Source organism: Stegostoma tigrinum, chromosome 33 (genome assembly GCF_030684315.1).
Source record: "Stegostoma tigrinum isolate sSteTig4 chromosome 33, sSteTig4.hap1, whole genome shotgun sequence".
Lineage (NCBI taxonomy): Eukaryota > Metazoa > Chordata > Chondrichthyes > Orectolobiformes > Stegostomatidae > Stegostoma > Stegostoma tigrinum.
The window spans coordinates 2,879,397-2,893,528 of record NC_081386.1 but is presented as its reverse complement, the minus strand read 5'-3'; the positions used below and the strand labels follow the sequence as shown (position 1 = coordinate 2,893,528).

Sequence of the window (14,132 nt, the reverse complement as noted above, 5' to 3'; positions counted from 1 at the left end):
TGGTGCCAATTTCTGCCATGCCAGTATGTGGCAAAATCTTGTATGGCTCCTTTTTCATTCACGGAATGTGGACATTGCTGGCTGGCCCAGCTGGCCCATCCTTAATTGCCCAAAGGGCAGTTATAAGTCAATCACATTGCAATGTGTCTGAAGTCGCATGTTGGCCACACCAGGTAAACATGGCAGTTTTCTTCCCTAAAGGACATTAATGAAACAGATGAGATTTCCCCAACATTTGGCATTTATTTTTTGTTATTGAATTCAAACCCTACCGTCTGCCATGCTAGGATTTAAACCTGAGCTCCCAGAACATTTCCTGGGTCTCTGGATTACTGGTCAAGTGATAAAATAAAGGGTCTCAACCCATAATGTCAAACTTTCCTGCTCCTCTGATGCTGCTTGGCCTGCTGTGTTCATCCAGCTTCACACCGTGTTGTCACAGATACCCCAGCATCAGCAGTTCCTACTATATATATATTTAATATATATACATTATATGCCTGCCTCTATCATTTTTAACAGGCCACCCATGGGACAGCTCAGTGATGATCAATACAATCTTATTGTCAACAATGTCATGAGTAGAGGGATTGTGAGAAGTGCAGTGTGCCATTCATGGAGTTGATCCCAACTCTGTATTCAGCTGCATTCAAATCTACCATTTATTGCCAATATAGAAATTAATGTTTTGCATTTGTCAAGTGTTTTCTGTAGGTGTGATCTTTGGTTCCTGTTACATATTCCTTCCCAGTATTTTTTAAACATTGCTTATAGTTTCCAAATCTCCAACACCTTGAAATTAACAGTCAATGATTACTTTTGACCCATTTGACTTTGATGCTGTTTAATTAGCAGGGAGTATCACCCAATTTAGATTGAATTATCTGAGTCAAACATTCTCAATTCTCTAAAACTCACACTTTTTACCTGCTAAGATGTTTGGTTTGCTATCAGTTGGCAAAGCAATGAGCTTCAGCTGAAACATTCCTCCCAGAAATAAGATGAGAAACAGATGTCAATTTGTCAGAAAGTATTGCAAATACCTCTCTGGTCTTGCGCTGCCAATCCTTGTTGTCTGTTACCACCTGCTGCTTGCCCTCCTCCAGGGTGATGCCAGGCTCGCTGTTGTTGCCCACAACCCTCCAGTCCCGGGGAGAATTGGAAATACTGGTGATCTTGGACTCAGTGGCACTGTTTTCCTCTGTTAGGGACTTGGAAGATCTTCTGACAAACAAATTTTTTCTAAGGGCTTTGACTCGGAGACTCTCATGGTTGCTGGCAGGGGACAACTTTTCCCCTGCTGGCTCTTGGATCTTCTGGTCCAATTTATTGAGTTTGGACAGGACCTGGGAGATCTCATCCCGAACCCCAGACAGGCTTTCCAATTTCTTCTCGATCTCACCGATCCTTAGCACCAGTTTGCAGACGCTCATCTTGAGTTCCTCATCCCCAGGCTGTTTGGAGGGAAGCCCTTTGCCCTGATCCTTCTGGAGGGCATTGGTTTTCACTGGGGTTCGCTCTAGGCTGCCACTGTCTGATTTGGGCAGACGTGTCAAGGAACCACTGCTGTTGTAACAGGACTGCAAAAGTCCAGTGGAGCCATTCACACTCATATCATCCAGGAACCTAAATATATCACTGATATCATCACTAAGAGCCTCAGAGTCCTCGTCTGAATGTTTCAGGGGCACTTTCTCCCCATACTTGGGCTGATGCCCATGGCTACCATCCTTACCCTTGCCCCGGACGGACTGTTCAGTCTGGGTGCCCACACTTGTTGTCTTCTCAAAGCTCTGCACCTGCGATGAGCAGTTCACACTCTTATCTTTTACCTTCCTTTGGTTACAGTGCCCGGTCGTGGCCAGTTTTGAGTTGAATGGTTTACCCACTGACCCCAGTGCCTCGTCGCCGCCGGCAGCCGCCTGTTTGAAGTAAGCCTGTGCCCTGTCCACGGTGCTGATCGCATCCTCCGCTGCTGCAGCCTGTCTCTGGCGAGCCTCGGCCAGCAACTCCTCTTTGACATTGCTCTGATATCTGTGAGTGTTGGGCTTCTCTCCAGCAAAGTACTGCTCACAGTCCTGAGCAGCCTCATTGTTCAGACTCCAGCTCTTTAGGAGCCAGGAGGTCGACTTGTTTGGCTTAGAGGAAAGTTTCCGGGGCTCTTGCGATATTGTGCTGGGACCAAAATAGGTGCTACCTTGTAGGTCATCCAAACTTTCATGTTTGACGTACCGTTTCTCTTGACTTGTGAATGGCATTGAGTCACAGTACGGACTGTTGTAAGGCATCTCGAAACTGTTACTGAAAAAGGTGGAGAAACGCGAGCCATTTTTCCGAGCATGGGAGCCGTTGTCTTCATCCTCAGACTCTTTGTCCATTGGCACGAACTTGGCAATGCAAGGAAGCACGTCCTGTAGCTCTCCATTGAACACAGGCCTGCCATGTACACAGGGAGAGATGGTGAATGCTTCATCACTGGAATCAAATGTCCCATTCCTGTCTGTTTTCCTGCTCGGGGAGTCTTGATCTGAGTTTGAATCCTGGCTGGGGTCCATGGGGAAATATGTGGTCTGCATGACACATGCCTGAGGGTCGATACTGTTAAAAGTTGGCGATGCTTGGAGTCGGTCAAGTGAGGCTGCCCTACCCTTATTCTCCTCTATCCCTTCATTCCTGATCCCAAGGAAAAAATTGGGATCTGAAGTGCAAATGAGACGTTGGCAGTCCTTAAAGTCAGCTGTGGGACACATATTCGAGTCTCCTGCTGCCGAGTGTTCACTGCAAACATCTCTGTCTATTGAGTCATGGCTGGATACAGGGGACCGAACCTGACGGATTTCTGTATCTGATCGACAGCCGTCAAAAGACTCGTCTTTTCTCACCTTGTGTTGGTGTCGGTGAGGCAGTTTTTCCTTCGCGACACCCCCGTTCATCTGAATCAGATTAAACATGGTGACGATATCGGCGGCTATCATGATCTTTTTGGACTGGGGGCTATCCACATTGCACCGTAATTTTTCTTTGAAAAGAGTGGCTGGGAAATTCGGGTCCAAGCAGGCGGTGTAAAACAATAGGCTCCTCAGCTTTGCCAAATGAGTCAAATCAAAACGAGCACAAAGCAATTTGCACAGATCCTGATAGGAAACCGTGCTGTGATTCGTATCCAGTTCTTCCAAGATCCGGACGAGAAAAAGCGAGTATTCAGGGGCAGCTTCCATTTTCCTCGTCCGCGATTCTATCGATTGAAAAGAAATTGATTTTCACCCTCCCTCTAACGAAACACAAATCTAATTCTATTGCGTTGATCTGGCTTGGAACCAGCTCACGTGCTTTTGTTAAAACATATTTGCATGCGATTGTTCTTTTCCTTAAAGTCGTCGCAAAATAGACCAAGACAGTCTGAAGGGTCTGTTACCTCTAGAATCGAAGAGCCCAGTGTTGTATATATCCCGCACATCCCCAGTACATACCGTGTGCAGGTGGCTTAGCTGCCTGGAGTCCCGGTTAACAATTAATTTGCAACCAATGATAGGAACAGAGCAATAACTCCCAGAGAAAGAGAGAGACAGTTTTTCTAAACGCTTCGTCTTTTTATCTTGAACTTCCAATGTACCGTGTTCTGCAACGAAAATGCCGAATCTCTGAAAATCCACGGTCGGTCAGTTGCACTTTGGAGGGAGGAGCTGGCCACAGACTGGTGGGAGTAAGTGGTGCAAAAAGGAAGGAGATCTCTGTAGGCTGGATGGAGTGACAAGCGCTGATGGAAAGGAGCTGTCCAAAGGCTTGAGGTGCTGAAAAATTGGGAGCCACTGTGTTCCTCTCCAGCATTACGTCATTAACATTCAATCCAATGGATCAGCTTCAGGGAGAAACATACCGAGAGGCGCTCAATGTGTCGAGCTGACAGGAACTGTGTGCTGTTTCAAACTTTGCTGATTCTTGGACAAGCCAGCCGGGTGTAATTAGAAGCATTGATACTGGAATGGAACGACGATAATCGTAAAACAACCGTTTGGTGGATAGGAAACTTACATTTATATAGCGTAATTTCCCGAGGCATCTGAAAGAGTTGCCCAATCAATGAATTACTTTTTTAAAGTGCACTCACTGTCTTGATGCAGGAAGCACTGCCAATAATTTGCACACAGAAAGATTCCCTAAGCAGGATTGAAATTATGACCAAACAATGGGGATATCATTCAAATCACACAGAGAATAATCCTCTGATGTGAGTTTGCTCGCTGAGCTGGAAGGTTAGTTTTCATTGATTTGGACATTGATTTGGAGCCAATCTACCATCCTCTGAGAAAAAGAACAGGAAATGACATCATCAATGCAGGAAATGACATCACCAACCCAAGGAAACCTAACCAGATAAATAGAAAGCGGGACATAACACCAGTGCTTCGTCGGAGGCTCACTGATGATGTTACCTAGAATGGTGACAAAACGTCTGAAAACTAACCTTCCAGCTCAGTGAGCAAACTCACATCCAGAACCTCAACCTGAGCTACAAATCTTCTCAAAATAATCCTCTGTCTAATTAGACTACAGCTGATCAGTATTTTAACATTGACATTGTATTACTTAAGTTTATTTGCTAGAATGGTGCAGGGGATGAAGTTGCACTAAGAGACTGGAGAAGCTAAGTAGTTGTCCTCAGAGCAAGGAAGGCTTTTTTTTTACTATTAAGATCTTGTTGGGAAAAGCTGCTTCCGGTTTCCAGAAGGGTCATTACAAGTGAAGACAGATTTAAAATAACTGAGAACAGTGTGAGACAAGTTAAAGAAATGCTTTCTTTACAGTGATTTATTATAACAGGGAAAGATAAAAGAAGCAGGTCCAATAATAAATTAAGAGGGAATTAGTTTACAAGAGCAATGAGACCATGTTGAACTTGTATAAAACAACCATTTAGCCTCAAACTAAAATATTGTGTCTAGCTTTGGGTTCCACACATGAGGAAAGATGTGAAGGAAAAATTACAAATGTGGTTCTAGAGATGAAGAACTTCAGTTATGTAGATAGAACTGTTTTCCTCATAGAACAGAAGGTTGAGAAAAAGTTTGAGGCAAGAAAGATCTATTCAGGACAGAGTAGATAGGAAGCACAATTTCCACTTGTGGAAGGATCAACATGACAGTTCACATATTCAAGGTAGATGTCAACAGACACAACAGTGACATGAGAAACCATTTCATACCGTGAGTATTAAGGATTTGGGAAGAATTGCCTGATAATGCAGTCAAGACAGGTGAAAATTGAGGCTTCGGAGGGAATTGAAAGAATGTTTAGAACTCAGAGGAGAAAGTGAAGGAATGGCAGGAGGTGAGTTACACCTAAGAAGAATCAGAACAGATGGGATGAATCATGTTCTCTGTGCTGTAACAATCCTATAGCAATGCATATCCGGCCTATATCAGCTGTCCACCTAATTGGCTGAATAGGCTGGGGCTATTTTCCCTGGAGCATCAGAGGCTGAGGGGTGACCTTATAGAAGTTTATAAAATCATGAGAGGCATGAATATGGTGAACAGCCAATGTCTTTCCCCAGGTTAGGGGAGCCCAAAACTAGAAGGCAAGGTATAAGATGAGAGGAGAAAGATTTAAAAGAGAGCTAAGGGTCAACCTTTACACACAGAGGGTACAGCATAGATAGAATAAACTGCCTGGGGATGTGGTAGCATTTGGCTCAACATGAATATTTCTTACTCTTAGTACTTAGCATTGCATATGTCGGGAGGATTTACAAGTTCATACTCAACCTGCTAGACTGCATTATGAATGTGCCGTCTGGGGTGGGACAACAACTCAGTTTTTGTTACAGAGGCAGGAATGCTATTCACTGTGACAAAATACCTGCCTTGTAAATGTATTTTCAATCACTGGCAGAGAGATTTAAAGAGCCATCAACAAAGCAAAGTTTAGTCTGATTTCAGTCATGATGGGTCAGGTTAGAGTAGATAAGGAGATGTTATTGGAACATTTAGGAACTCATAATATTATCAGGCATGAAATGTAATTTCATGAAAGCAAAACGTCATTTGATAAATCTACCTGAGTCTTTTGTGAGTGTAACAAGAATGTAACAGAAAAAAGGTTTTTTTTTCTGAAGAAGGGTCCAGACCCAAAATGTCAGTTTTCTGCTCCTCTGATGCTGCTTGGCCTGCTGTGTTCATCCAGCTCTACACCTTGTTATCTCAGATTCTCCAGCATCAGCAGTTCCTACTATCTCATAATAAGTTTACTGAAATTATAAACTCATTATAAACACGAGTTAATTTATTTGGTGAGAAAGTGGCATACAAAGAATAATGTGAGAATATGTGTGGTTATTCATTTTGCTGCAAATAATAGAAAGGCAAAATATTTATAAGTCCTGAAAAGCTATTAAATGCTCACATTTACAGAGATGTAGCTGACCTTTATGATGGGAGTTACAGAAATTTCCAAAAATGATTAGAATCATGGAAACTTTATAGATCTATGGAAGGACACTTGACTCATTACGCTGATGCTGCCTCTCTAATAACATGAATTTAGAATTTATGCTCATTTGAAATTTAACAAGAAAAATAATTTTAAAAAGTGCTAATCAAATAGTCCTGCTCCCCTGCCCTTTCTCCACATTCCTGCTTTTCTTTTTGTCTCAAAAATTTATCCAAATCCCTTTTGAAAATCATTGTTGACTCTGATAGAATATAACATTTAGACAGTTCATTCCAGGTTGGTACTACATATTTTGTAAAATGTTTTTCTTCCTGTCACCTCTAGCTCTTTTACCAATCAACTGAGATCAGTGCTGTCTAGTTCTTGATCTTTCCACTAATGGGAATAGGTTGTCCTTATCTACTCTATCCAGACCCCTCATGATTTTGAACACCATAATCAAATCTCTTTTCACCTTTCTTTTCTCAAAATAGAATGTCTCCAACATGGAAAATCCATTTTCATAACTCTTTCATCACCTTTCTTCATACATCTAGACCATTTCCAATGCCTTTAAATTCCTTTTAAAGTGCTGTGCCCAAACTCGGATTCCAGCTGAGTCTTAAGCAACATTTTATAAAGATTCACCACATATACAATTCTAGATATCTATCACTGGGTACAAAGTTAATAGTTTATAGCTAGGTAAAAAGCACTGTCTTAGCTAGGCAGGCAGTACAAAAAGTTTACATCTAGGTATACAACAACAGCTTACATTTATATGACACATTGAACAGAGTACAATATTTCAGAATACTTCAGCAGAGTATTAGGAAACAGATTTGAGACAAATAAGGAGAAATCAGGGCAGGTGGCCATTAGCTTGAACCAGAGGGTTAATTTTAGGAAACTCATTGAAAAAAGAGAGAGAGATAGAGAGGTACAGAGTATAAGGAAAGATTTCCAGATCTTATGACCTTGGCAGCCGAAAGCGCAGTTACCAATAGTGGTTCAATTAAAGTCAAAGATGTGCACATGCCAGAACAAGGGAAGCACAAAGATCTCAGATCTTGAATGGAGCTGGAGGAGATAACAAGTGTTTGAGACCATGGAGGGATTTAACAACCAGGAGGGAATTACAAAACTGAGGCATTGCTGCCCAGTCAAGGTAGGCCAATCAGCACAAGGGTGAATGTCCAAGTTATGGAGTTTATGTATAGTGCAAAGTGATGGGTTAGTTTTAAGGTCCTTGGGTAGTCAGATTTGGAGCTAACAGAAGACCAGATTAAAGTCTCAGAATCATTTGAGCTGAGGCAGATCAGATGGAAGATGTCTCAGAGGTAGAAGTACCTGGTCTTAGTGGTACTGCAGATTTGTGATCAGAAGATCATCACAGTTGTAACACTGAGGTTGTGAGCCAACTTTGGTTCAACTTTGGACTGCCTCAGACAGTTTAAGGACAGAGGTTTGTGGCTAGAATCAAAGACAGCGATTTTGATCTTCTCGCTGTTTATTTGGGGGAGACTATTTCTTGTCCAGTTCCAACAATGTTTTAAAGAGGTACATTTTAGTCATGATCTATAGCCAATCAAATTAATATAACTGTGGTTTATAGGTCATTAATGTGCCTGACATTAAATTCTGGAAGCAGTTGCCCTGTCCAGAACTTGATCTTGAAAGAAAACTCCCAGGAGGACAACAGAAATGCTTCAGGAAGACCCTCAAAAGATCCCTGAAGATGTCAACCACCACTGACTCGTAAGAATCCTGGTTTGTGACCAAACCAAAACTGAGAAGACTCATTTGGGAAAGCATTGATCACGCTGAGAAATTCAATCAGGAATATGCAGCGAGCATTAGAGGGTGCATACAAACTTCTAAACGGCCCCAACTGCCAACTCATCCAGCATCAGTTGCCCCAAATGTGGTAGTGTCAGCAGATCACACGTTGAACTTATCAGCTGTCTCAGAATCCACCAAACTGGAGCAGAAGCAAATCATTCTTAATCTTCAGTGACTGTCTAAGAACGAGAGCAAGATGAATAGAATGGTCCATATTTAGATGCATAACGCGAACAGTTTAAAACACACAGTTCTAATGTTTATAATTAGGTACGCACTATGATTGGTTCCTACTCACAATGATGTTAAACTGGTTTCATAAATCCAGACATAAACCAGTGTGCAATGTTCCAGAATAAGATTAGACATTCCTTTTGATCTGTTGGCTGACCATTGTGTATCCATTGAGAATTTTAAAATAAATCTATTGTGAATTCAAATGTTTATCCAGTGCAACACAACAATTGTTAGAATTTATCAATTGAATCATTGGGAAAGGATAATTACAAATGTCCAAGCTGGAATGCACAACAGTGTGTCCTATGTGTAAACAAAATCCTGTCAGTCTGTATTCAACACTGCAGCTGCTGGTGTGAGACTGAGGCTACAATATAAATTCAAAATGACATACGCAATACGGTGGTGACATTTTCGCACAGTCCAGGCAGAACCTCTGCTCAATATTTATTCAAGAGGGATAGTGGGATACGTATTTCAGTGTGCTTTACATTCCAGGCTGTGTTAGTGACAGACTAAGCACTGCAGTTAGATCCTGCATTTAAAGAGACATTCCACATGAACTTCTTGATTGCAAATTTCTCCAAATACGAGAATAACAAAAATCTGAATGTATTTGTTATTTGATGGGTTACATTTTCCTACTCATTTTAAATAAAACAGGTGTAATATCTTTCTTGAGGCAGATTTGTGCAATTCTCAAACAAATTACTGGTGCAAACACTTGCAGTAGCCAAGCTGATTCTGTAGGTGGCCATAATACAGACCCTCTGGTCTTCTTAAGCTGCTTATAAGTCACTTGGGTTGGTACAAATAAGGACAGTTTGTTTGTGAACAGATCAATATTTCAATAGCAAGCTCAGAATGCTTCTTTCAACAGCCTTTGTGTCTTGGAATGTCTGGGAATGAAATATTAAACTCTTTCACATTTCCACAAACAATCCAGAATAATAATAATGACATTAAAAACAAGCATTCATATCTAGCAAATATTTTCATTTGTTTGTTCCAAAAGTATAAGAGATGGGTAATAGCTGTTTGACCAATTGGAATAGTTGAGGCACAACATTGTAAGATGAAATAGGAAAGAATTGCAAATGCAATGGCGTCACAGCAGGATGATGTAACTAGGTATATGTCACAATAACACGCATTTATATTATGGCTAATAACTCTGATGTCTGCAACTAAAAAATCAATAGTAAAACACATTGTGCTGGAAGACTGGAGAGCTGTAAATGCACTTCCTATCTTCAAGGAGGGAGACAGAATGAATCAAAGTAATAGACCAAGTTTACTGGCTGATAGGAAATACACTGGATCATTTCTAAAAGATTAGACAATGGAAAATATTACTGAACATAATGAGTGTGGATTTCCCAAAGGAAGACTGGGTTAACTCAATTTCTCAAGTTTTATGAGTGTGATGAAAAAAAAGTTAGACAAGAGCCAGGCTGTCGATGTGGTCAACATTGACTTGAAATGAACAAGTGCCACCTAGAGACTCAAGACAAAGTTCAGGGGTTATGGAGTATGGGGGCAGGTAGTAGAATGGATTGAATGGTGGCTATGCAGGAATGCACATTAGGAAGACTTTTATTTGCCATACGCACTATTAATTTTGACCCAGGAATTGATATTGATTGAAAAAATTGAATGCAAACAGAATGAGAAAACAAAGGCCCTCAGAGTAGGGCACACAGTATTTCCAGCCATTTCATGCTGGTATAGGCTGCATGTGTGTTGGAAACTTCCCAGCTGGCCAGATTCAAGTATCAGACAGCTGCACTGCTTGATTTGCCATGCAGCTTCAAAATACAGTCATATAGCTTCACTCAGTGTGTTCACTTGCCACTCCCCAAACGTTGTTCATACTGTTGCAAGTAGGACTCAGCATTTATGGTATTCAAAGGACATGACACCTAAAATTCGGAGATGATTTAGACCAACTTTATGCTATTGCAATGTTTTTGTACATATTGTGAAGTGTTCTGGACATGAGTTGTTAGATTTGGCAGGTAACATGGTTGCGTAACCTCAGGGATGAGAAGTGGATGAAGTTTGTCGTAGGTATGGGGCAGCAATTGCAATTTCTCAGAAGCAGAAAAACTGTGACATCACCGTCCAGTGAGTTGGCTCACAAATTTCCCCCTGACCTCCCTGCCTACACCTGAGCAGTGATTCATGACATGCAAACCCAACTCTACCCTCTAGAGTACAAGTATTGCCAGTATTGGAGCCATTGGAGATATTGGTTGTCACATCAAATGATGTGGCCTCTCCATCTGAGCAGTGGTGTTGCTATTGCTCATCTTCCTGTTTGCAGCTGGGAGGCTGCCAGCACTTGGGTGTCTAAAAGTACAAGTCTAGAAAGAGAGAAAGTGGAAAGGATGGAAAGCAAGTGATCCATGGTACATTATAGGACATGCTGAAAATCATGACAAAGGTGAGAGGAGAATTGAGAAGGGCTATAATTCTGTCAGCAATGCTGACTGTCACAGCCAGCAATATAATACAGAGACTCAGCTCCTCATTCAGGTGATACAGCTTTCTTTGCCCTTGTTTGACAGCATTTATGGATTATATTTTTCTGTTAGGGGTGGGGTGTAATATCACTGATAAATTATCTTTAGGAAATGTTTGCCATAGTTGAAAAGCTCCAAGTATGAGAGTGCAGCAGGAGTTGATTTTGAGGTTGTCCTCATTGAAATGTGTGTGAGGGTGACTTGGGATATTCAAAGGAGTTCTAAGTGCCAGTGCTGATAAACAGAATAGAACCGAGCACAATATAGTGGAGTAGAATGATTACAGGGCAAGAAGAGGACATCAGGCACATTGTGCTCTTGTTAGTTCTCCATAGAAGTAATTCAATAAGTGCCATTCCTTTGCCTTCTTCCTGCTAGCTCTTCACGTTATTCCTTATCTGATAATAGTGGACATCATGCAAATCCACTTCCACCATAATCTCAGGCAGCATATTCCAAATCCCAACCACTCATTGCATAAAAAATTCCTGATGTCTCTGTTGCCTTTTTTTTGTCATTTAACTTATATTTGTGTCCTCTGGTACTCAATCCTTCCACCAATCTCTGTTTTTCCGTATTTACTCTGCTCAAACCCTTTTGATGACTGAGTGATGTGGTTTACTTGCAACACTTAGCATGAGATACAATGAGTTTGAGATTATTTAAAGATGAATTCACTGAACTGGGCTATCTATGTGAGATCAATAAACATCCTGTGATGTTGCTGCCAGATACTCATCACCAGACTCATTGAAATGTCTTCCTTTGCCACCTGCTTCAATTTCTCTAATTATCTATTGGTCCCCTGAAGATCATGCCTTCTTCTTTTCATCTCCAGCACCACATCTGAAAACTTGAGAACACATTCTCAACTCAAGCATTCCATTTGTGTAGTTGCTATGTGTGGCTACTATCAGTATTAGCATCCAGTAATAGTTCCCTTCAACTCAGTGTATCTTCACATTTAGAGGGATGGGACAGCTTCATCTTGTGAGATCAATTGCACACTCCTTGCACATCCTGCTGAGTACTCAGATAGACAGCCATGTGGATCCTGGTCACAATAACACAACTGAAGAGATTGCCCCAAGCTAATCTGCGTCCATGACAATTGTGCAGGCAGGTCAAGAACTGTGACACATAATCCTGAAAGCCACCCATTATAAAGTTTCTCCCATATTCTCTGAAATTAGCAATGCTAGTGAATATTGGGATGTCGATGATAATCCGGACATCTAGACAAAATTGTATTGTTATATTATTTAAGCGAAATGTGACTGTAACATGTTTCAATATGAATGTACCTGAGCGCCCTTGTAGATGAATCACAAAAATGGGAGCATATAGCAATTGCAAGCAATTAAGAAGGCAAATGGAATATTGACTTTAATTGCAAAACAGCTGAGATATTAAAGTACGGATGTCTTGCCTCAAATGAAAAGATCATTGATAGTTTTACTCCCTAAGGAGGGAATATGCGTATTGGAAGCAGTTAGAGAAGGTTCACAACGCTGATAGCTGGGATAAAATAAGATAAGGCCCAAACGTTTAGAAAAACAAAAGTCGACCTTATTGAAATACTTAAGATTCTGATGAAGATTTTTAGGATTGATTGCCCCATGTAGCAAAATTTAAACCTATGTGTGTCTGTTTCAAAATACAGGGTCAGCTACTTAATGCTAATATTAGGAGAAATTTCTTCTCTCAGTGGGCTATTGGTGGTTGGAATTTTCTCCCCCAAGCAGGCAGTAGAAGTTAAGTCAAGACTGACTTTTGATTGAGAGTGGAGCCAACAGTTCTTTTGAGGATGCGGAGGGACAAACAAGAAAGTAAAGATCATAGTCAAATCAACTTTATTAAATCTTCTTAAATATGGAGCTGGTTCAATGTGCCAAATGGTGTACTCCGATTATATATGTTCATAAAGGATCTAGATCAGAAATCACATGACACCAGGTTATATAGTTCCTGTTGGACTATAACCTGGTGACATGTATTTCCTGGCCTTGTCCACCTCAGACCAACCTCAGCAACTTCCACCTCATAAAGGTTCTAGATTCAGCAGCCATCCAGTAGTGTATTCAGAGAAAATTTTGTGAATAAGGGTCTAGGCCTGAAATGTCAGCTTTTGTGCTCCTAAGATGCTGCTTGGCCCATTGTGTTCATTCAACTTCACACCTTGTTATCCCAGTAATGTATTCAATTTGTTGTGTTATGTCTTGGTCAGTTTGTCAGGATGACTTTAAGAGAAATGCTCATGATACCATTACTGCATTATAATATGAGATCCAGGGTGTAAACATCTTTGGACTCCATTTTTCCTGAGATTTACCTGAAGCATGACGTGTTACTGGAAGCATTTTGCTCACTGCTGCTTTATTGTAATCTAGTGTTTGTGCATAATATCATAAACGTCTGCTGGATTCTTCAAAACCACAGCATCCACACCCAGTTAGAGGACATAACATTAGCACTGTTGCATTGGATAATGTATCCTGTTGGAGGAAAAATCACACCACATACTTTCAGTAACAGGCAGCTTAGATTAACATAGAATACTGAATCACAGAATAAATTGCTAAGTATAGTTCTTAACTTTGATGAATATAATTATAATTTCCCTTGAAGACTAAGTTTTTCGTTAGTAACATATCCCACTGCTAGTAGTTCCTGGGGTTCTGTTTGTCTTTTGCTGTGATCTTCTTAACCTCAGAGCACAACTTAAGCTTAGATCGTTACTTCAAACGGAGGCAGAATAGTTGCAAGGTTTCTGATATCAATCATACCGGCTTGCAGCAGGAGATCAGATTAGATTGAGAACATGATTGGAGATTAAATTCATAAACTAATATAGCTGCCCATTTAACATCTCTGTTACTTGTAATGAGAACACAACTATCCTTTCCAGTAAATTTGAACAGGACATGATTCGATTTTTCGGCAATTTTCTTCAAGCTACAGACTGAAACAATAAGTGCTGATCAATAAATCATGAACTATTTTATACAAGGAGAACCTATAATAGGTACGTTATGCATTCCACAGATTTCATGGTAAGGCTTGTCAATTTCTTGCACAAGTTTATTGCAAACCTTTATC

General features: G+C 40.8%; 1 protein-coding gene across 1 annotated transcript in view; it reads right to left on the bottom strand.

The window, feature by feature from the left end:
- Positions 1-3,821, bottom strand: part of minar1 (membrane integral NOTCH2 associated receptor 1) — a 63,662-nt gene extending 59,841 nt beyond the window's left edge. Inside the window, exon 1 of the mRNA XM_048562990.2 lies at positions 1,044-3,821. Coding sequence (XP_048418947.1) covers positions 1,044-3,218 — 2,175 coding nt within the window. The 5' untranslated portion in view covers positions 3,219-3,821. The remainder of the gene's footprint in view (positions 1-1,043) is intronic.
- Positions 3,822-14,132: the final 10,311 nt, after the last annotated feature.